At 35.5% G+C, this 23,998-nt stretch overlaps 1 protein-coding gene across 5 annotated transcripts; it reads left to right on the top strand.

Annotated features, from left to right (window-relative positions):
- Positions 1-792: 792 nt before the first annotated feature.
- On the top strand, positions 793-18,264 carry LOC137396358 (tyrosine-protein kinase Yes-like). 5 transcript variants are annotated; one of them, XM_068082599.1, is made up of 12 exons: positions 793-945; positions 3,884-3,981; positions 5,365-5,496; positions 6,701-6,797; positions 7,141-7,248; positions 7,773-7,864; positions 8,632-8,790; positions 10,727-10,873; positions 11,338-11,594; positions 15,788-15,962; positions 16,482-16,613; positions 17,353-18,264. In XM_068082599.1, exons 3-12 carry the CDS (start codon positions 5,373-5,375, stop codon positions 17,568-17,570), a joined length of 1,509 nt encoding a protein of 502 aa, XP_067938700.1. In that variant the 5' UTR covers positions 793-945; positions 3,884-3,981; positions 5,365-5,372; the 3' UTR covers positions 17,571-18,264. The 5 variants fall into 5 exon arrangements, with proteins under 5 accessions (XP_067938700.1, XP_067938733.1, XP_067938709.1 ...); XM_068082632.1 differs by having other exon boundaries at positions 16,482-16,620; positions 17,360-18,264; XM_068082608.1 differs by having other exon boundaries at positions 5,354-5,496.
- Positions 18,265-23,998: the final 5,734 nt, after the last annotated feature.

Below are 23,998 nucleotides of genomic sequence, written 5' to 3'. Positions count from 1 at the left end.
ACTGCATTGATGATACAATACATGTTATGATGTTTACTTAATAGCGAAAGAGTTGAGCAATGCTGTCTCACATGTCATCTTGACAATATCGTAATATTTTATTGTCTTTGCATCACAATTGTGAATTTGAAAATTTCTTGAGTAGCCTTGCTATTGCTAAAAAAAATGTATGAAACAAGTCCAATTGAATTTTATAATAAAGACGATGCTGAAATATTGTTTATCAATATTCCATGTATATCTTTTATTTTTAGAACACCATATTGATATGGAGGTGATAAGGCTTGTTTCAGCAAATGACCTAGAAATCCTGTTAAAGGATTTGCCGTTTGGACACAGGATTAAGCTAAAGGCTGGAGTGGCTAAGCTTCAGGTATGAAATTAGCCTAATGACGTAGTACGTATACCATAATCAACTAAATTTACTATTGGCAAATCGCAAATAGCGCACGGTCTTCCATAAGTAACATAATTATAGCAAATGTCCAAGAGCTCTAGTTCATGCGCAACATTGTCGTCATTTTTGGTAGACCAATCAAACTGCGTAGCAATGCGACGGGGAGATCCTCAGTTCTAATAAAATGAATTGTCTTCTCTTGTTGTAAAATAACTTCCTTGGAAATAGAGATTAGCACTTGAATGTTGCTAAAACAGACAACTCCTACTTCTTCTCGTTGCACTCTAAAAAGTCAGATAAGTATTCATAGATGTAGTATCTTATTTACTGTATTCAGCAAAATTAATAATGGTGTATATGGGGTGCGATTGTTTACTGTTCTCTCGGGCTAGAATACTCCATGATCTGCGCTGTATTTTTACTTCCCCTTTAGCGTTATTTTAGCTTTTATGCAAATAATTTATACTTCAAGACGTGATCGATGCCTGGATAGGAAATGTGTACATATCTGAAGTCAATGTCAAATTGTTGACACACTTGCACAGTTGGTAAAAATATTTTCAACTAGTTAATTTTACGTAGTAGTTTTCATTCCATATGAGTGTCTCAAATCACATTTATTTTAAGACGAGTTTAGGTTGTTCTGTAATTTCATATGCAGTGAGTGCGTTGCTATAACCGATTTTTTTTAATACAACTGAATGTTAATAAAGCACTATACTCTTAGAGAAACAGTTGCTGGGCGTACCTATCGAAAGATATATACGTATGCTGTCAGGCATCATTTTGAGATTATCCAATGATTAATTAGTGCTTGTGAATTTCTTGTTTCATTGTACTGACCGAGTCAATGAAGAGCGTAAAGTAGCATGGCTAGATTTGTTATTTATAAGGCTTTTATATGTCTTTTACATTTTGTATTTCCTGCTCGCTTTATATATGACCAGAGTTTACTGCATGATCGATTGGTCAGTGTCACCTGACGTGAGTGGTTTATAGTCCGAACCTCGACTGGTTTGAAACTCGACGAGCTTGTATATCGACAACGGTTGGCCCAATCTCGACAGCAGTTGTACTATTTTACCAGCTACTGTTTTCATTGTAAATGAGCGATTTATATGTAAAAGATTTATTTGCGCAAAAATATCTTGTGATCCATTTGATGCAGCAATCCCCAGCTTATGTAGGCCTAACAATATTTTTCCCAACCTAAGTATAGAACGAATGCTAAAACAAGTAACAATCATAAATACGGTTGACTGTTATGCTAGCAAAATGTTTTATTTGAAATCAAAACTTCAGTAAGTAGCTTTGATTTTTATTTTTTGAAGTGAGGATAGAACTGCAAAAAGACATTTATTATTTGTTGAAGATTAAATTATTGTAAAACTGCTTCAGCCTTTGTCGATGTTCGGACCAACCTTTGTCTAGATTCGGACCAACCTCTGTCGAGATCGGGACTTGTCTAGGTTCGGACTTGTCGATGTTGGGACTGTGAGTCAATTACTAACTACTCATTATTTTTAGATGCGAAGTAAAAAAATCAGTTTGGTGATAACTAATTAACACGATTTTTATCATTCTAAACAATTTTTGTTTCTTCAAAACATGTTAACAATTTCATATCTGCCAAAACGAGTTGATGTAAGTCATAAAGATGAGCCTTTCCCATTACAGACATTTCATACATTTATACATTTGTATACACCAGTATAATACATCACTTATAAATCCTACAAAGATTATAGTATATAGGAGGAATTTCCAAAGCAAAACTCAAAACATGAATGGCTCTAGAATTTTATTCTCTTTCGGTGAACATATTTTTGTTTACTGATTTCTCTAAAATGACATTTTGATTTTGATATGCAGTTGCTATTTTTTTATCATTAGGCATTATATCCATAAAGCGAATATAGATTAAAGGTTCAAATTAGCCATTTTGTTCATTAGGTGTCTATAATTCAGACATACCATGCATAAGTTTGTGGTGATGTCATTTTTAAAAACATGTTCTTCCAACCATCATCGATGTCTATGAATAAGAAGGCCTATAATACTGGCGGTGGCCTTTGTCCCACAGCGGAACACAAACCTCATCTGCTTTAGAAAAAGTTAAGATTTTTTTCCTTAAATTAATACGATAGAATTATAGACAAGTAAGCTTATTTATATAGGAGATGTGTAGATGTCCTGGAATATGCTTGAAGTTTTGTGTATATGGTTGCACTGTTCTTTCATGAAAAGTTTTTTTGGTGGTCTAATACTAACACTCAAATATCTATGAAATTTGTTATTCAGTCAATTTTATTTGCTAACAGAATAGAAGTCAATTCATTTTCACCCAACTCGTTTGCAGTTCTAGTAATCCATGTAATCTTACGATCAAGTATGTCATACAAAGTGTGCACAGGCTAGCATCTGATGCTAGTACAAAGGCTAGCATCTGATTAGGGCACTAAATAGGCCTGCGTTGTTTTGTACGTGTTGGGTGTTGAACCAATACTGTTTTAATCTCAAAAATAAAACCGCGACTCCACAACTGATTTGCTCAATTACTTTTTTTATTTATTTCTTTATTATTTGAATGTTATCAAATAATTAACCAATCAACAATTTTTTGCAGAACGAAAGAAGACGAAATTTTCCAAAAAGTATTAAACTTTAAAAAGCATTTAATAATGTAAGGCTATTATGGAAACATTGGATTTAAAACAACATAGATTTTATTATTAAAATCAATTTTACTTAATTAGATAGTTTGTTTTCACTGGTTTGTGATGTTATAGTCTTGACAGCAACTGGGCAGCAGCAGGAAATATTAAACCTTTAGCTTTTCCATAGCAAAAAACTTTAACAGCTTTCTGTTCTTCATAATCTCAGCAAGTTGTGCATACAAGCTTTTAGGAAAATTTAACTATTCGAGACTGCAACGTTTTCATCATAGCGTCTTCATGTGTCTAGCTGATTATTGACTTTTGAACAAGAAAGTAAAGCTCACTGTGTGTTTTCCTGAAAATTTGTCAAGTGTTAGACTAAGAGCTTGCCAACATAAAATTGCAAGTTTAATATTGTTTTTCCAAGGTCATTTCATTATTATCGGTATTAGTATCGATAGGAATAATGTCACTTGTAATACTTCTCGTATAATTGTTTGCACACTTTTGATATAGTTGTTATCCCATGCATCTCAAAGATATAGTACTTTTTTCTAATTATTATAACTAATACCTTGGCAGTTTAGTGTGCCATGGGAGATCGTCAGATGTAATAATTCGTACAGCTATTCTGAAATGTACATATTACCCCTGTAGTACCAGTGGGTAGTTGGCTGATGCAGTTGTTCTACCATGCTGAAAGTCAAGACTTCAAATCCCATAGGATACAATCATTTTTTCAAACCCTGAGCGCAACTGCAGACGGACAGACATGGTTGTACTATAGTAAAGATTCACTATATATTTATTGTGCATGTTAATTTTACAGGTGTTTGTCATGCTTCCTGTGGGTGACAAAGATTCTACTTATAACCTCTCACTGCATACACACTCACTTATTTGATAGGTACTCGTAGCAATTTGGCAGTAAGTATATCTTATGACCAGTCGTAACTAGTAACCTTTTAGAGCTGGCTCATTTAGTACCTGTAGTTATCTTTGTTTAACACCACTTTTAAGCTAATTTTTGAAAGACAAATCAGATCCTGATGATTTGAAATTTTGTCTGAATAGGTCAATTCTACCCTGGATAATTAAAGAAACTAAAAAGACAGTTGAACTGGCAATATAAATGGCTGAGTGAATGAACTTAGACAGTTGACATAAAAATTTTGATGGTAAATACTTGTGTCTAAGATATGCGTTGCATGTCCATAAATAATTTACATGTGTAGGTCTCTATTTGGTTATTATGATTTTAATTACATTTTTCTGGGGATTTCGGAATCCGAACAAAATTATGAAAGGAAAACGCTATTAATGGAACTCAAAAAGTATTAAAATGAAGTTTTAGAGCAGCAAATGGAGAGCTTTTCTAAATCTAGAGTATCGGCCGAAAACATGAAAAATCAAAAGCATAAATAAGCTTCTAAAACTTGCTGACTCACTTTAAATGAAGAACTAGTAAGAATGGCAGTAAAAGGAAAACATTTATATTAACATGATGAAAGGCTAAACAGTGGAGAAATAACCAGACATCACAGTCGTGACCAGGTAGATATTTAGATATAAGATTAGATTTCAAATGATCTCAACTGAATTCACTAATGTTTACAAAAAACTCTTTTATGATTTTGAAGGCTGCAAATTAAAAGAACTGCATAACGAGTTAAAACAAATCAATAGAATCTATATTTACAAAAACGTTATACATTAAGAAATGACAGGACGTAACAGTAGACATTGGCAAGTAATATTGTGGAAGAAAAAGTATAGCATGGCTGTCAGAATTCAACTCTTGATTAATTAAGAATGATTTACACTAATGCTGGAAACAATTACACACTAGTTAGCCATACTATAATTGTCTGTAGTATAATTGGTCCCATATATCGCAGCTTATTGATAAATGATTCAAAATTCAAAATTTGCGTTTTCTCTCTAAAAATAGTATAAGTCAATTTTGAAGCAGCTATTTGTTTACTGTTTTTTGTAGTTTGATTGTTTTTGCCTATAACTGCTTAAAGACTGCTGATTAAATCTTTTTTCAGGAATATCAACAGCATTATCGTAGTAGTTACCTTTTGATTATTTTATGTTGCAAAATGGTGTTACTGGATTACTGCTTTTTCACAACTTCGTGGAACTCTAAATGTAAACACAACATAGTATAAATATAAATCGTCGAACCTGAGATTTTAATAGCCTTCCCTGTTGGTTAAAATGAGGCTATATTTTGCAAATCTTGTATTTATATTTTATCTGCTCAATTTTTATAATTAATGCCCAATTATGTTAGTTTGCTATTAGGCTCATTGATGGGAAATTCTTGTGTAAAGAATGAAAAGGCTGACAACCTTCAGCAAGCGGGAACTAGAACAGCCCAGTTTGGCAATCCTCAAGGCCAGCAAGTCTCTACTTTACAAGCAGGCCAACGAATGAGTAATCCAAATCAATTTGCTCTCTATGGTGGTGGATATAACCCGAGTCATCTCACTCATAGGGTCCCTCAAAGTCCATACATACAAAAACAAAAATCTCCTCTCTTGCCTCGTCCAGCTAACACATCTCGAGGTGCGACTGTCCATGTCATTACTTCATTTGACTTCATTTATGGTCTCTAAATGTTGCTTCTCTCTGTTTGTTCTTGCTCATTCATATTTGCTTTGTTCATCTTCTCATGCACTCTGTGTAATTAGCCTTCTCAATAGTTGTCTTCCCCTACTCTTATTCCACTTTGGGCAGCCAACAGGTCTGAAAAGCAGTTATAAATCTTTCAATAGTTATGATCTCATGACATGTTGCTAATTATTTGCTTTAGGGAGGTTGTGCAATAAGGCTTAAATAACAAACAGAATGGGGCTTTTTGGCGCAGGACTGTTTGGCGGGACGATTTCTTGCGCCGGTTAAAAGTTGAAAATTTATTCATCCTCACCATTTTAACTTATGGCTCAAGAAGTTTTAAGTGAGAGTGGAAGAGAAAAATTTGTACATGACGGCTACATTTATGTATTTGACAGGTGTGGTCCATTAGATCCTTCAATCAAACTTTGGCTATGTGAACGAAAAAACGTAAATTGTAGTTTGTTTTTATGTATTTCAAAGAAAAAGCTATGTGCGAAATTTCATGAATAAAAGGTTTTTTGTAATTTTTTTTCATTATCGTTGTGTTATTTACTGTATTTAAGCGTAAATAATTTTTTCGGTGTAAAAATAGCAGTGCTAAGTCTTGGGCCAAAAAGTCTGAGCCAAAACCTCTTGCACCAAAGTCTGCGCCAGAAAGACCTGGACCAATAAAAAACGTTCTTTGTTCTTGTTAAGTTATTCCTTCTCATTTGCTCCTTATTTATTGATGAATTTATAAGCATTATCTTTCTTCATTATCTTCAAATGGCCGGGCTTGTTTTCCTACTGAGTTGCGACTTGCTAATAGCGGGCTGCTAGAATTGTTGTTATCTTTACAGCACTTTGCCATGAACAACGTTAGCCATACATTGTTTTAGATGATTGTGTTATTTGGCATTCTTTTTGTCAGTGGATTAAATGGTTGGCTACGTAGCAAAAGAATCACACCTCTAGAAAGTAGAAAAGCTTTGGTAATGTAGCAATTTGTATTACCATTTTACAAAAGCTGGATCAATTTTAGAAACGAAGGTTGTGAAAGCTCTGTTTGACTATGAACCTCAAACAGATGAAGACCTTGCATTTAAGAAGGGTGATCGGATGATGTTGATTGGTGATTGGTGAGCTGATAAATTCACGTTACATGCAACGTTGCCCGTGAGACACAAAATATAACTGTTTGAAAATTCAGCAGTTTTGATAAAATGTTTTGTACCAGACAATAAATGTAAATCATTATTCATATTTGAATGATTAATGTAATGACCATGTGGATTAACCAAGAGTTTTTTGCTGCTGTTGAGGTTATTGAAGTAAATAGACTTTGGCCATCTTTGGTCATTCAATTTTTCTTATTTGTAGAATAACAATATTTAAATAACTGGAAACATTGCCGAAATATTAGCCTCGTATGAGATCTGTTGTGCTAGTAAAGTTATTCAAGATTAAATGAATATTTTGAAGTGAAAACCAAGATTGGTGGTTTGCAAAAAATACGATAACAAAGGATGAAGGCTACATTCCGAGAAACTTTGTTGTTGAGGACAACGCAGAAAACCTTAAAAGCTATGAGTAAGTTGTCTTTATATTCCCTGTCTATTTTAATGATGTTTGAAGAAGTTATACAAGGAAGGCATTTTATAATCTTGATATTGCCCAAGGATTGTATGATATATAATGTGTTTAGATGTAGATCTTTTAAGATGCATTATTTAGCAAATCCGCCACATACATACTTTTTGTTTGCTTATGCTGTTATCCTAACAATAAAATCAAAATGGAAATGTTTCAAATTGCAAAAGTAACCACATTTCTGTTTTTCATGCACAGATTCAATGTATTCAAACAGAATGTTTTTAATTTTTTAACAACTTCAATTGCAAGGTTAGCTGCGGCATCTCTTGTAGTGATTTACAAGCTTTAGCTGTGTGTTTATGGTTGACGACCTGCTGCAAGTGATGTCTCAATTGGCACCATGTCAATTTAATTTTAGTTTAGCTTTACTCTCCAGTATCATAACTACTGCTCAACATCAATATGTGAAACTTTTTAATATTTTTGTTTTATCAGTGTTCGTTAATAAAATGATGTTTTAGCTGGTTTTTTGAGATGGATCGACGAGAAGCTGACAAAGAATTAATGTTGCCTGGAAACCCGCAGGGCACTTTTCTGGTACGCTGCGCATCAGGTACATAAATTACTTAAGTTAAACTGAATGTATTTTTGCTCTATTGTGTTGCTCTCATCTTATTTTCTGTTTTGTTTGAGCGGGCTAATGTTTCTTCTTAAGTAAAGGAATTAAACTTACTACATCGAAAATTGGGTTTTATAGATTGCCCAGTTGAAATAACTTTACAGCACATCACCAAAATTATTTTTTTGCTTTTCTCCAGATTGCTAATCTGCTTACTGATGATTTCCATTTTCCAAAGTATGTTTTTAAACACTGATTAAGGATTTCCATAGAATGAACGCTACCAAATTGCTAAAACAAGGTGCTAATCAGGTGTATCCGTAACAAAATCTCATGATCAACTGAAATATAGATATTTTAAGTACAATATTCTACAATCTACAGTCTTTAAGTGGTTCAGCACTATCCTAGAAACTATCATCAACATTTATACGTAAATTTTTTATCATCTGCCATCTGTGAGGATATGTCATGTGATTACATGCTGTCAAGAAGTTTGTGCTGTGATGCATTATTTAGCATAAGGAACACATTTTAAAACACGCTTTGTAACGCTTTTCCTGTTTTATAAGAACTTCAGTTCTCAATGCGCTGATTGTTTTTGTTTAAATTTAGGAGTTGTAATCTCGCTATACACTTTGTTTAGGGTGACAACTTCTTACATTCCATCCACTATTATTACAACCAGAAAATCTTTTTACATGTTAAGCAACAAAACTTTATAGATAGCGTTCGTTGCACGTGTCCTTTTCCATTCGTAGATGGATCCAGCTTGGCACTCTCTATTCGAGATTTTGATCAGCGGACAAACGATTTTACTGTGAAACATTACAAGATCCGAACAATGGATCGCGGCGGTTGTTTTATTGCGCCAAAGAGAACATTTGCAGGTGTCGTCCAATTAGTGAATCATTACAAAGGTAAGGAAGCAACTCATAGCATAACTTAAATTTTAGAATCATTATTATCACTAGTACTATAACTAGTACGCTTGACAGTGCCGTGACAGCTTGACAGTGCCGTGACAGCTTGACAGTGCCGTGACAGCTTGACAGTGTCGTGACAGCTTGACAGTGTCATGACAGCTTGACAGTGTCGTGACAGCTTGACAGTGCCGCGACAGCTTGACAGTGCCGCGACAGCTTGACAGTGCCGTGCACTGTGAGAGATCGTCATGAGTAATAAATATGTGTGTGATTGTCCAGTAAGGCAGTAATGTGATTGAGTGATATAGTGGTAGTTGCTTTTGAATAAGATGCCCCGGTTTCGATTCTCATGCAATCTTTTTCGTGACGTTTTTAGTGTGGCTTCAGACGGACGAACACGGCTCTTATTATAGTAAAGATTGTACTCTAGTTTGCAAAAGTTCTGTGAAAAGGTTCTGTCCCAAAGCTGAATCGTTTTACAAAACCTTTGTAGTGGCCTAACTGAAATACAGAGAAACTCTTAGTACTGTTTTATGTGAAAATAATAGCTTGACAGTTTAATAGTTAAAAACAGTTTGCTTCGGTAATCTATGTTTTTCGAATCAAAACAGCTTTGGTCTGCATTGATGGTGCAAAATCTCTTTTAGCTTCTACATGTAGCTATTCTCTCAGCTATCGGGCTAATGATGAGACTGTCTAGTTTAGCTGTATCTATGTTAAACTTGAAGCTTGTCGCTATTACGGCTGGTGAGGCTGTGTGTAGCCTATTCATGCGGTTTCTGTAGAACTTCAACAGCTTAACAGTCTTGCTTATCTTTAAGTTGAGAGGTTTAGATGTAGGTTTACGTATAAAGGTTTACGTATAAAGGTTTACGTATAAAGGTTTACGTATAAAGGTTTACGTATAAAGGTTTACGTATAAAGGTTTACGTATAAAGGTTTACGTATAAAGGTTTACGTATAAAGGTTTACGTATAAAGGTTTACGTATAAAGGTTTACGTATAAAGGTTTACGTATAAAGGTTTACGTATAAAGGTTTACGTATAAAGGTTTACGTATAAAGGTTTACGTATAAAGGTTTACGTATAAAGGTTTACGTATAAAGGTTTACGTATAAAGGTTTACGTATAAAGGTTTACGTATAAAGGTTTACGTATAAAGGTTTACGTATAAAGGTTTACGTATAAAGGTTTACGTATAAAGGTTTACGTATAAAGGCTAAGTTTATGTTCCTAGAACATTTTCCTAGAAATTTTTTTTGTTTTATTACTGTTCTCATATTTGCCAAGTCTCCCGGTTTGGCCGGCCCCTCCAGTATTTTAAGTCGGTTCCCTTTTGCACAAAATCTCCCGTTTTCCTCCAGCTTTTTCAATAAAAGTAGTGGTTTAATTTTTTTACTTGTCGTGTTTCCTTTGTTTACTAGTTGTGAGCCCTCATCATCATACAAAGTTAGCAACAATGAAACAGACCGCTATTAAACCGTATGTTTGCCATAAAACCTGGGCTATTTAGATTTAGCAACATTGATGTCTAATGATTTGCTCTACAGTTTTTCATCAATAAACAAAGATTATACATGGAGTTGTGACATATCGTTGGCAAACGACCATGACCTCACATTGACAGTAGAGTACCTGAACATTGGATAAAATCGTGGAAGGGACTCCTATGTAGGTACCAATGAAGAAAAAAACTTCACAAATAAATCTAGGCTTCAGATTCAACTACTACATTTACCGTCAATCTCACGCTTTTTTTTCTCAACTACTTGGCAAGTATGGTTGTTCTGTTAATAAATTGGTTCTAATACCGCAGTACATTGTTTAGAATCAAAGTGCCACAAGAAAATAGGGATGGCAGTTGTCTACTATTGATTCATGAAAGCATAGTTTTTTCTTGGCAAATGTAGATGCGTTTGTTAATTTTCAGAATATAGCGATGGACTATGCTGCAAGCTAGGTTTGGCATGCCCTAAAGAGCGTCCAGTAGTAGCATTCCGTGAGCTGGAGATTAACCGGAAGGGAATCAAACTAATAAAGAAGCTTGGAGCAGGACACTTTGGGGAAGTTTGGAGTGGTAGGTTCGCTCTCTTAATCTGGTTGACACCGGAGTCACTCAATAGGAAATTTTGCTTACTATATTTTTTGCATTGATTTATGCGCATCTCTTCTTGAAATATACATGTACATTTACTTTTGATGCAATTGATCAATTGTGGTGATGGCTTTTCAGATGGTTTGACTTAAAATATCTAGGAGCTTGCTTTTGTAATCAACAGGTGTTACAATAAGTAGCTGAGTGATTTAACTACTCTTCTGTCCTCATCACCGACTTCTGACCGCAGTGGCTATTTGTTAGTTGTCTACCCTTCTGATAATGGTCTTTCTCACAAATATGTAATAAGATGGGATTGTTACTGATTTGTGCAGTCGAGTTCTCCTATCAATGCGCTATTCATAGTTTCGTGTTTTTGCTCAGGATATCAATATTTTGTTGTTTACAGTGGCATTAGGGAGTAGTCAGAACCTTAATATTTGTAGGCAAATGGAAGGCGCTGGATGTAGCAGTAAAATCACTGAAACCTGGTAAAATGTCAAAAGAGGAGTTCTTAGCCGAAGCCAAGGTGATGCACAAGCTTCAACACCGACACCTCGTCTTAATTCTAGCTGTGTGTACGGAGATGGAACCAATATATATCATCACTGAGCTGATGACCAATGGTGCATTTCTCGACTTTTTACGCAATGATGATGGGCTCACTTTGCGCCTTCCGACTCTTATGGACATGGCTGCGCAAGTAAGCTAAGACTGTTCATACGTGAATTCATAGCAGATGCTTGCAGTTGGTGTTATCTATTTCCTGTTAACATTCAGTGGTTCTGTTTTCAGCTCATCAAATTAGGTCATTGTTTAATTAACTTAAATAGGTTAAATTTTTATCCAATACAGCAATGTGGGAAAGTTGTGGCATTGCTGTTGCCAACCAACTAGGTGATCTCAATGTAGCAATGAGAAAGTGTCACATTTGCACATGTCCAAACAGCATCACACAGCCATGCAAGATTTATTTTGTTGTAAGTGTTGAAGCAGCCTCTTCAGGTTCCAGCAATGTCATACATTCACTATTGCATAAACAAGTGTGTTGCAGAATTTTGTGAATTCTCTGCAAAAAAAATTGTTTAAATCATAAAAACTATGACTACAAAATAGTGAGTCACATTCCTTCGAATGGCTTTTTTACAATATATAAATGCAACGCGCAGTAATAATGTAGCTGTAGAAAGCAGTATGGGATTGTAAACTACAACTAAAATACTTTAGTTGTACTTCGTTATAATAGAGAATTGTTATTCTGTAGGTTGAAACAATAAATATATTATATAATATATATAAAGATGCCGCAAATGCCTTATCTGCTGCCCTTCAGGCGTATCAGAATAAAATTTTTGCAAATATTGCCAAGTAGTTTAGCTGCAAATTTTGATCTAAAAATTGGCGTGTCAGTGATGATTACTGCATTACTCTGATGCAGTTGACACACAAATGTGATAATTAATAAAGCGATAAATGTCTCAGAGTAGTGGCGACATTACCATAAAAGATAAGCATCAGGTCTTGGGAACTGTTATGTTGGTAAAATGTAACAATATTCAACTGATTATAACTGGTCTCCGAAGGTTATGCCTTATAACTTACTCTCTGGTTAGTGTTAAATGTTTACATTAATTTATTTGTTGCAAAGTTCATTGTCTCCGAAGCAAATTTATTCGTTAATAAAGGAAACAACCAAAATTCTTTTGGTAGGTTTACATATTTTTTGTGGTTTTTTATTTTTTCTTGTTTATTAAAATTCATTTGCACGAAGATTATCGGCAACATGAGTTCTTCAATCTGGCCCAAATACTAAAATATGGATTTATTCCTGGCTTAACTGAAAAGTTAGTGTGCGCATGCATGCATATGCAAAGCTAACCTTCTCATTATTGATGCCGAAATAATATGATATAAAATTAGTATTAGCAAGCTGATATTGTCTATTGTCCATTCCAGTTGTCAACTTTGTAACTCTAGATAATATCCAGATGTATTTGTAGATATTAAAATTTCAGTTTAAATAAGCATTTCACAGCATTTATCGGTGCATTCATGAGCCACAAGGGTAGAGGAGGGCATGTTATCAGATTTACAAAGTAGGCCAGATGCTAGCATTGTTATTTGAGAGTGCGCTAGAAGTTTGTGTCTATTATGTTGTAATCTTCAAAAGTATGTCCTTGGCACCATTTAGTAGTGCTTAATTATCATCTCTTAACAACTGTAGATTGTTATTCTTTAATCAATGTTCAATCGGTGCAAGCTAACCTAACTGCACTTGATGGAAAATATAATTGAAATACATGTATACCGCTTAATTGAAAATACACAAAAATAAATAATTTTGTTTGTATATAAATAAAATCATTTATATACAGCCTACTTTGTTGAAGTTTATGGAACTAATAGATCAGTATAAACTTCATATAGAATTCTATGGTAGTCTAACTTTATATTTTGTTATATAGATTGGAAATCAAAAACTAATAATGCATTGATTGAGTGTCCTTTCTGCTCATCTGGTTTTATAAAAGTTTAACCTAACATCACAAAGTTTCATGGGGCAACGCTAAGATTTGGGCCATCGATTTATGGAAATGAGTCGGTGCAATGAATAGCAGTTTTTCAACTAAGTTGTACCAAAAAGCTGTCGTGATTGCCAGTCTTCAACGAGTTCTTCGCAACGGGAGAAAAATTAGCCCAAAATAAATTGAGTCCAAATAAAAAAACTAATGCATGCCATTAATATAGCCTTTCTGTCATGAAGTTCTACTATTCTTTGCCTGTGCAGTGACCAACAAATAATTACAGAATTAGTTCATCGCAGACCACTTTATCGATATAACATTTATCTCATAAATGGCTAGTGATTGCCTATTAGTTTGTATATATTGGAAGCCTTTTCTAGCAAAACTGAGACACTATAAGAGATTTTTTTCTGTGACTCTCTAACACAGTCAGGTGTCATGATTTAAGTAGGCCAATGCTTTTAGTCAGCCAGCTGAATCGGGAGCATCTTGGCAATGCGGTCATTAGCGCTGCTATTATTGCTGAAGCCAGTTAAATTACCATACTTACAGTCGGTGAGTCCAAGCTAATTGCTGAGTATGTCACAGTTACACCATAGCCATGTCCCGTTTCACACTGTCTTAATATGTAGCTGATGACAATTTGTGGAAGCCATTTGACAGAGCACCATAGCATTTATCCTGTTTAAGCCTCTATGTCTCAGCTAATTGTCTCTTGTACCCATTTTAAGCTGGCAAATCCTTGTGACTTTTTGTTCAGATAATTCTTATTTTTGGCCATTTTATCATCGTTAGTATTTCTATGGGCGTGGTTGTTTTGCAGCGGGCGAAAAATTATTTTAGCTGTTCGCAAACAAATATAATTCGAATCTTAAATTCTAGGCATTAGATGTCGAATCTATCATTATGGTACAGCATTAGAGTAGACATGTGACAGGGAAACTGTGGTTTGTCATAGCTTTGTGTTGCGCTGCAGTTTATACCAAGTTTTACTAGCCTGGCATGAAGCGATGAGCATAAGTTATATATTCAAACAGTGATCAGTTTAGTTTTTAAGTTTATTTTCCTTCATATAGTTTTGCTTGACTGCTCTCTGATACATTTTTAGCTTAAACAATGCCCATTAGTTTTTCAAAATCTCGCAGTTGATGCCTGTATGTTTCATACGTAATAAATAATGATCACTGCATCATCAGAAAGGGTACATGTACATCAAGCTGCCCAGTCCTGAGATTTGTTCCTAATTCGTTTTTGAAAGCTCCAATTCTGTTTCATTAAACTTCATCTGATAATTATTAATAATATTTTATATGAAACCAGAAGATATAAGAATAATCAATGACAATTCTCTTTAGAGGGTCATGGTTGGAGAGGGTCATGGTTGGAGAGGGCCATTATACAGAAACTGCTTGCCTTCTTGCACTCATAGAATGCTGATGGCTGTTTATGGCAGCCAGCCTTTATCTTAGCGGTATACAACTTCACAAGCTACTTCTTGGCGATTATGCTGCTACCCTCAGAAATGCGCCATCACCGCCGTTCTTACAGCATCGCTCCTCTTGTTGGTCTCATGACTTTCAGTCTCACACCTCAGCTGACTGCCAGTTACAGCCTTACATCAGTTTATGGTTGGATGGTCAGCCTCTAATAAGCCCTCCACTCAAAAACAACATTGACATTAATTTTAGGCCATCAACTGAGCAATGGAGTAGATGGAATGTCACTTTTGGTGCCAGAATAAGTAGATGCCTTTGAAATTAATGTGATGCTGCATTCAATCACGTTAATAGCATATCGTTAATGCTTTCACAGAAAGTAGTTTGTTGTTTTGAACCTTTAAGCACATTGGTATGCATAAATTGATGGTATAAAAGCAGACTGAGCATCATGATAATCTTGGTGTGGACAGAAGAAAACCACCGACTCTCCTGTCTGGTTTTTAAGTGCATTCTCATAGGTCTTGCATCATGCTGATGCCCTAGTCTGAAAAGGCTGATATTGCCAAGACTGTTTCCACCTCTGCATCTCTTAGTGCTACACAGTAAAAGGGCTCGGTTGAGTGTTCACACGTACACTCGGCAAGAGCGCTCTTGAAATCTCTGCAATCTCAGTGTGTTTCTTTGGATGAAAATTTGCCATGGAAATCAGAATGTTTGGAAACAAAGGCTGCTAGCTGAAACTTTTTGATGATCTAGTTTATACATACATTACAGCATCATTTCATGGTCTAGCAGTTACTTGCATTTCGTGTTATAATCTCTTTTCGTGTTCTATAAATATGTTCTAACACGTTTATATTTCCTCATCGCATCCTTATGCGGTTGCTTCCACCTTTTATAGTTTCACGTACAATTATTGATGTATATTATAGATCGCGAGTGGCATGATGTATTTGGAAAAAGAAAATTTTATTCACCGAGATCTACGAGCAGCCAATATTCTAGTCGGTGACAATCACCTTGTAAAGGTTGCTGACTTTGGCCTCGCTCGTGCGCTTGATCACCACGATAATGCTGATGATGATGACGTCTATCTTGCTCAAGAAGGTTTGTGCTATCAGATAATGCGTATCTTACCAAAGAACTTGCATTCTACTTTTAGGTATTTGCACAATCACGAGAGTCAGGGATGTGTAGGCCATCTAAAACAGATTTCAAAAATTATATGCAATGTTCACCAAATCTTACCTTTTTTTATGACCTGACGATTTTCTCATGCTGTTAGACCAGTCATTGTGGGAATGTTTTTGGTGAGTGGACAAGATGATGCAATGGGTAGTATATATGGTTAACAAGAAAAGCTATGCACCGGCAGATTTAATCCTACTGACAACGTCCTCTAGATGCTGTTAAGTTCACCATAATCCCACGTAAATTAACGCCGACATACTAGAATAAAGCAGCTTGGCACCACCAAATACTAATCATTTTGCAATTATTGTTGATGCTTTCGGCCTCTCTGTTGGTATTGTCTGCCTGTCCTTTAAGCCGCTGTCAGAGCTAAGCTCCAAGAATTGCTCATACCATTTGCTCTGTGATATTTACCTCACCAACCTTTATATGTAGGCACAAAGTTTCCTATCAAATGGACAGCCCCAGAGGCAGCATTTGAACGAAAGTTCTCGGTTAAGTCTGACGTTTGGTCCATGGGAGTACTACTCTATGAAATGACCACTTTCGGAAAAGTTCCATATCCTGGTATGTAGTTAATCTGCTACCAGAGCGTCAGTTCGCTATTTTGCCACTTTTTGCGTTCTCATTGTTGTTTGGCAAATAGAGTTGGTAGAGTGGTTTATGGGAGAGTATCCTTGAGATCAGGAAGTATCAAGAGATGGAAGGACAGCTGTTCACGAATACATTGTTGACGGCTGTGAGTGGCAGAACTGTAAGTCAGAAGAATGAGCATTAATCAGAGACGTGTAGCAAGCTTGGTAACTTCTGTGAAACATTAAAAAATTCAACATAACTGCTATCTGTCTAGCTATTAATAGAAAAGTGTTTCTTGGTGAATTGTTGGATTCAAATAGGTATGGTTTGCTAGCCTAACATTATTTGGCAGTACAAGTAGAATTAATGTCGCCAGTGGTGTATTAGTATTAGTTTCAAGTATCACTTTTCTACACTGTGTATGTTATATGTTTATAATGCATATTGTACACACATAAACACGGGTGCAACAAGTGCATTCAAACTAATGTGTTTATAATGTATGAATAGTTGGGGTCTATGACAAAAACATGTTAATTATAGTTAGCCATGTGTGAATAGCTGAAATATACAATTACGTGACAACATATAGCCTATCATATACACACATATAATGATGTGCCTTTATGTCAGTATTTGCGCGAATAAGCGGTGATTCTACAAGTCTGTCTAGAACAGTTACATAAATACTGTATATATAAGCATCAAATGCTGTTTGAATTGTTGCCAGGTTGGAGTGGTCGAGAGGTCTTAGAACAGATAGAGCAAGGATATAGGATGCCTAAGCCACGGCATGACAGGCTCGAGACTCCAGATACACTATATGATATAATGAAAAAGTGCTGGGACAGACGACCAGAAAATAGACCCACTTTTGAATATCTGTATAATTTCTTTGATGATTATTTTGTTTCGACAGAGCCCAATTACAAAGATCCAATGATGTGAAGGTTTTTGCACTCACTATGTCATTTCCCTCATCTACTGCTTATCCACCGATATTCCATCGACGAGATTTTCTCTTTAGTTTCGAAACTAAAGGTTGCAAGAATGGTGCTAGTGCAGATCCATTGCTTTGTGTCGCTAGTACACATTTATTTTGGTCGGTCGAAAACCCTACTCTTTTCTCTTAACATTATTCCAACGCTATTATCTAACTCCTTTGTTTGTTTTAATTGTTTGTAGATGCTGCCTAACATAAATTTCAAGGAAATTAGACACTTTTGTTTTTGTTGTATAGCCTGTTATTAGGTAGGTATTATTAGCTCTGGTCAACACCCTGTAGAGAAACAAACCGAGGCCAGCTTAAGCATATTTATTGCCTTTACAAAAGATGAATATTTAGGCAGTTTAATTGAAATGCTTAATATTCATGTTAATTTCTTACTAATGTGATGGGTTATAGCTTTCTGAATTGTCTTCATACACACACACACACACACGCTACCAGAGGCATATAGAGCAGATTCTTTTCATTGATGTTAAGTCGTGGTAACTTCACTTCCTAAACCTATTATACATGCGTAATGGGTCTCCACTTCATATTTTACTTTGATTGTTAGTGATTAGTATCATATCAAATTTTGCAAACAATGATGGCAGTTTGAACTTGTTTAAAACAATATATCTTACAGAAATATTCTCTTTGTATTCGTCCGTTGATTTTTGTTATGACTGTTAAAGGGATGAATAGACAATATGTTTCGGTCAGCTAGATCACACAGAGAGGCGGCGCAATTATTTTCGCCCATAGAACTGAGGAATTCTTTTGGATATGCATTGGTTAAGTTGGTGTCGTAAGAAATCGTCAAACATTAGCTTTGTCGCAAAGGAGTTGCATGTAAAGCTTTTTAGCATATCATTAAGGAGAAATGCTCAACTTTCACCATATTTGTAGGCTTGTGATTCAGAGAGTATCTCATTGAAAGATGGCAGTAGTTGGAATGCAGCCACTTCACCCTCTGCCCCTGTGCCAGCCTTGCACATATTTGTAGCTGCTACAGGTCAATGAACAGGCAGTTGAATCATGAAGCGTTCGTGGCAACTTCCAATAACAATCCTTTAGCTTACAATAAATAAAACATTTCTTGCCATAAGTTACCTTTTTCCTTCCCTTCATATTATTGCTACATATTGCCTGAAGGGGTGAACGGTATATGGCTGGCTTCGGGCATCCTCCAGACTGATATATCTAGGATACTACCTGTGAATCGAAGCCGATATTGCGGAACATTAAATAAATATGACAGCTTTCAATTTCAAGGATATGAAGAAAGATTGCAGCAACCACTAGCATTCACTTGGGTTGGGCTGGCAAATCAAACTGCCTTTGCAAAATGGCTGCTTATTAAGTCGATTGCAAAACTAAGTATTTGGTGTCAAATTATTCAGGATTTTTTTATAAGTGCACAACATAGCATGAACAATGCTTCTCTTGCGTGTGAGTGCAGTCTGCGTTTCCTCGCCGTAACTCCATAAGTATGATGAATCTGTGTAATTCGCCACGTCTGGCAGCTTCAATACTGTCCATAATTATGTCAACCGCAACAACCCGCAGCTCACCCTTCCTCACCGTAATATTCGCTCAACCTCCCAAGCTCATTATCTTCTCATTAGCTTCTTATGCCATTTCCACACAGCATTGTTTGCTCACCAGCAACCCCAAATCATCCTGAGACAATAGCGACCACAGTTTACCAGATCCTGCTTCTAGGAAGCTTCCTCCATTGGCAGACCTTTTCATCATTTCTAGCTAAGTAAAAATATAGAATTGTAAATATTGATTAGCATTATTGGATAAAAACCTAAAATATTTGTAGAAACAAATTGTATATCCACTGGAACCACTGTATAAATTAAAACCAAATTTCATCGAAGTATCAACTTGTGTGATAGACACTATTGTATAATATTTAGTGTGCGCATGTATAAGCGTGTAAATTGGAAAATTCTTCAGGCTTCAGCATTTGCAAACCATCGGATAGAAGCTTTCCACACACTAATAAAGAAGCTACCAGCAATATTTTTATTTCCTATTTAGAAGGAATAGCAAAACACCAACATTGCCTGGTTGATAATTATATTGAGCCAGCAATATGGACTTGTCAAAGCCTGACCAAATGCATCAATATCATGTTTCTTATTATACTTCATCTATTTTCTTCGTATATCCCTAGTATAAAAAGGAACGCACTATTTTGGGAATGTCACAAAGTATGTGCCGAGCCTATTTACAGCAATGATCTTGGGCCATCTTGGTACAGTAAAACACCGAGGGGTGAAACTAATGTTTCCATGTCTATTCTCTCCCAAACGTACATTGCCTAGTCTCTCCCAAACGTACATTGCCTAGTCTCTCCCAAACGTACAGCTATACATGTACGTCAGGAGTTCATTTTTTATTTTTCAATATCATCAACAAACTTTTTTAAGAATTTTTTTAATTAAATGATGATTATAATGGCTGACATGCTGAGACTTGAGACTTTTGCTCGATGCAAAGCCAGCCTTCCTACTTAAGATTTCACATGCTATGGTGTCACATATCTAGATGACGAGCTGATATGTATAGGCCTAGATACATATATATTCATATGCATTTAGGCATACACACATATATGTATATATATATATATATATATATACATATATATTGCAATGTATCATACATAGAACTAAGATCAGAGTGCTCAACATAGGATGGAGCAGTATAAATTAGTATATATTTATATATAGGTCCTATATATTTTTAATTTATATAATTATATATAAATTTTTATATAATATATTTATATATATATATATATTAGTATGTGTATATGCATATATATATATATAAATCAGTAAAACAGACTGACTTTGGATAAAACACTTCATTACTAATATATACGCTACGCTATATACATGTATATACGCTATATATATATATATATATATATATATATATATATATATATATATATATAGCGCATACACTGAGCGCATACACTGAGGCATACAGGAAGCGCATACACTGAGCGGCATAATCATGTCACAGGTGTTGTGTATAGAAGTCTATGTGATGAGTATGGCCTTAATAAACCACATCACTATTGGGAAGCTCCTGGTAAGGTCAATGAAAATGACCGTGCTGAGATCCTCTGGGACTTCTACATCCGGACTGACAAGCATGTCCTAGCAAACCAACCAGATATAGTGGTGGTGGACAAGGAGAACAAGAGAGCTACTATAATAGATATAGCAGTACCCAATGACTACAATATAGCCAGCAAAGAAAAATAAAAGGTAGAGAAATATCTCCCTCTTGGAGAAGAAATTGAAAAATGCTGAGATGTAAGAACAACGGTAATCCCAGTAATCATTGGAGCACTGGGCGCAATAACACCGGCGGCGCATAGAATGTGGCTTGCCCAAATACCGACAGCAATCAACTCAGGTGAGTTGCAGAAAAGTGCGCTACTGGGAACAGCTAAGATCTTGAGGCGATTGCTCAAACTCTCAGGTATCTGGTAGGAGACCCGAGTTAGGGCAGAAATTACCACCCATACAGGTTAAACGGGGTAAGGAAACAATTTTTTTTATATATATATACATGTGTATACTTGTATATCCGTGTGGACAAGGAGCGCAAGAGGGCTACTATACTAGATATAGCAATACCCAATGACTACAATATAGCCAGCAAAGCAAAAAGTAGAGAAATATCTCCCTCTTGGAGAAGATATTGAAACATGCTGGGATGTAAGAACAACTGTAATTCCAGTAGTCATTAGGACACTGGGCGTAATAACACCTGCGCATAAAATGTGGCTTGACTAAATACCGGCAGCAATGAACTCAAGTGGGTTGCAGAAAAGTTGGCTATTAGGAACAGCAAAGATCTTGAGGCGAGTGCTCAAACTCCAAGATCTCTGGTAGGAGACCCGAGTTAGAGCAGAAATTACCACCCATATGGGTTAACGGGAGTGAGGAAACAATTTTATATATATAGCCTATATATCAAGTTTCACAGTTGTAAACTAGCCTCACCTGCTATGCCCTAATAAGGGAAGACTAGAGAATAAAGAAGTCTTTTGTAATTACCTACATGTACCTGTACATGTACCTGTACGTCAGCTGCTGGCTTGCCAACAACTCAGTTGCTATGCTATATACATATTCTGCTTCACCAAATAATCAACTATGGATGTGAAAAATCATAAAACAAATAAGGATGTGCTGATCAACAGCAGAGCACTCCTCTGCAGACTTCATACCATATATTAGATACCATGGTACTCACTGTGTATATGTGATACCATGGTACTTACTGTATATATGTGATACCATGGTACTCACTGCATATATGTGATACCATGGTACTCACAGTGTATGTGATACTATGCATGGTACTAACCGTATATGTGATACTATGCATGGTACTAACCGTATATGTGATACTATGCATGGTACTAACCGTATATGTGATACCATGCATGGTACTAACCGTATATGTGATACTATGCATGGTACTAACCGTATATGTGATACTATGCATGGTACTAACCGTATATGTGACACTATGCATGGTACTAACCGTATATGTGATACTATGCATGGTACTAACCGTATATGTGATACTATACATGGTACTAATCGTATATGTGATACTATGCATGGTACAAGGTCTCTCATACTTGATTTATCAATCAATTGTTTCCTTATTCAATAAAAGAAGCTAGTAGATAACAATGGCTTAAACCTTCCAACTAAACTCTTGATAAGTAGGAAATAAAACTGGCAGAAAATACACTGTCATTTCTTTTGCAACACCTAATTAATAAGTTATAGAAACAGCATAAATCTCTTTTTCCCTTTTCCTGTTAGCTATAGCGTTAGTGAATAGTGCCAACTCTTGTGCACTTGCAAGAAAAGCTTGGTGGTGCCAGAGATATGAATCATTAGGTAGACGAATGTGTTGCTTAACCACCTTCAGTATAACATATTTATTTATGTACGTCAGAGACTTGTCACAAGTCCATACGTCTAAAAAAGCTATTTCACAACTTTTCATGAGACGCAAATGAGAGCTTGATGCTTATAGACTAATTCTTAGAAAATCTGACTATCACTTATTGTATTTTGGCAGCAGATATGTATTTATAGTCTGTGTTTTGGGCAGTAGTGTAAGCTGTATAACAATGACAACAGCAGATATGTATTTATAGTCTGTGTTCTGGCAGTAGTGTAAGCTGTATAACAATGACAACAGCAGATATGTATTTATAGTCTGTGTTTTGGGCAGTAGTGTAAGCTGTATAACAATGACAGCAGATATGTATTTATAGTCTGTGTTTTGGGCAGACCTATTAATATAGAATGTTTTAGGTGAATTCGTAAAACCTAAAACTGCACAGTTTTAGGGTTTAAGAATTGAAAAAGTTCTCTTTAAAAGCTTTGAATTTTTAGTTTTTCAATCAAGCTTATGAGCATAGTATATAAAGCTCAATGTATCCCAGTAGCGCTCTAAGCTGGAACTAAAACAATTGCGACGGTTTCATAAGATATAGTGCCACTTGATGATCGGTATGTTATGTCTATTATTTCTCTACAAGGATGCTTGCTATGGTTTTCAAGCATACCAAGCGTTGAGCCCACTATAAGCTATTTGAACGACAAATTTTTTAAATTATAGTAATCAGAGACAGTTACTGAAGTAAAAACGCAATACAAAACTGATAGACAAACGCTATTGTGACTAGAAGATAAATGCTGTTATTTACTGAGAGACATAAGTTGAGTTATTTACCGAAAGACATAAGTTGAGTTATTTACTGAGAGACATAAGTTGAGTTATTTACTGAGAGACATAAGTTGAGTTATTTACTGAGAGACATAAGTTGAGTTATTTACCGAGGGACATAAGTTGAGTTATTTACTGAGAGACATAAGTTGAGTTAATTACTGAGAGACATAAGTTGAGTTATTTACTGAGAGACATAAGTTGAGTTATTTACTGAGAGACATAAGTTGAGTTATTTACCGAAAGACATAAGTTGAGTTATTTACTGAGAGACATAAGTTGAGTTATTTACTGAGAGACATAAGTTGAGTTATTTACCGAGAGACATAAGTTGAGTTATTTACCGAGGGACATAAGTTGAGTTATTTACTGAGAGACACAAGTTGAGTTATTTACTGAGAGACATAAGTTGAGTTATTTACTGAGAGACATAAGTTGAGTTATTTACCGAGAGGCATAAGTTGAGTTATTTACTGAGAGACATGAGTTGAGTTATTTACTGAGAGACATAAGCGACTATAAAACAACTATTGAAATATTAAAAAGAACATATGAAATGCGAGCTGGAACGAGTCAGTGGAAATGACAGTGTTCA

This window comes from Watersipora subatra, chromosome 1 (genome assembly GCF_963576615.1).
Source record: "Watersipora subatra chromosome 1, tzWatSuba1.1, whole genome shotgun sequence".
NCBI lineage: Eukaryota > Metazoa > Bryozoa > Gymnolaemata > Cheilostomatida > Watersiporidae > Watersipora > Watersipora subatra.
The sequence above is the reverse complement of the archived record's forward strand: the minus strand, read 5'-3'. Positions and strand labels throughout refer to the sequence as shown.

What these genes read in the sequence shown, in the direction of transcription:
- LOC137396358 (XM_068082599.1), top strand. Translation starts at nt 5,373, where the DNA reads ATGGGAAATTCTTGTGTAAAGAATGAAAAGGCTGACAACCTTCAGCAA. An exon ending in CGTCTATCTTGCTCAAGAAG is followed by an intron (nt 15,963 to 16,481) that starts GTTTGTGCTATC and finishes CTTTATATGTAG; the next exon opens with GCACAAAGTTTCCTATCAAA. An exon ending in CGGAAAAGTTCCATATCCTG is followed by an intron (nt 16,614 to 17,352) that starts GTATGTAGTTAA and finishes AATTGTTGCCAG; the next exon opens with GTTGGAGTGGTCGAGAGGTC.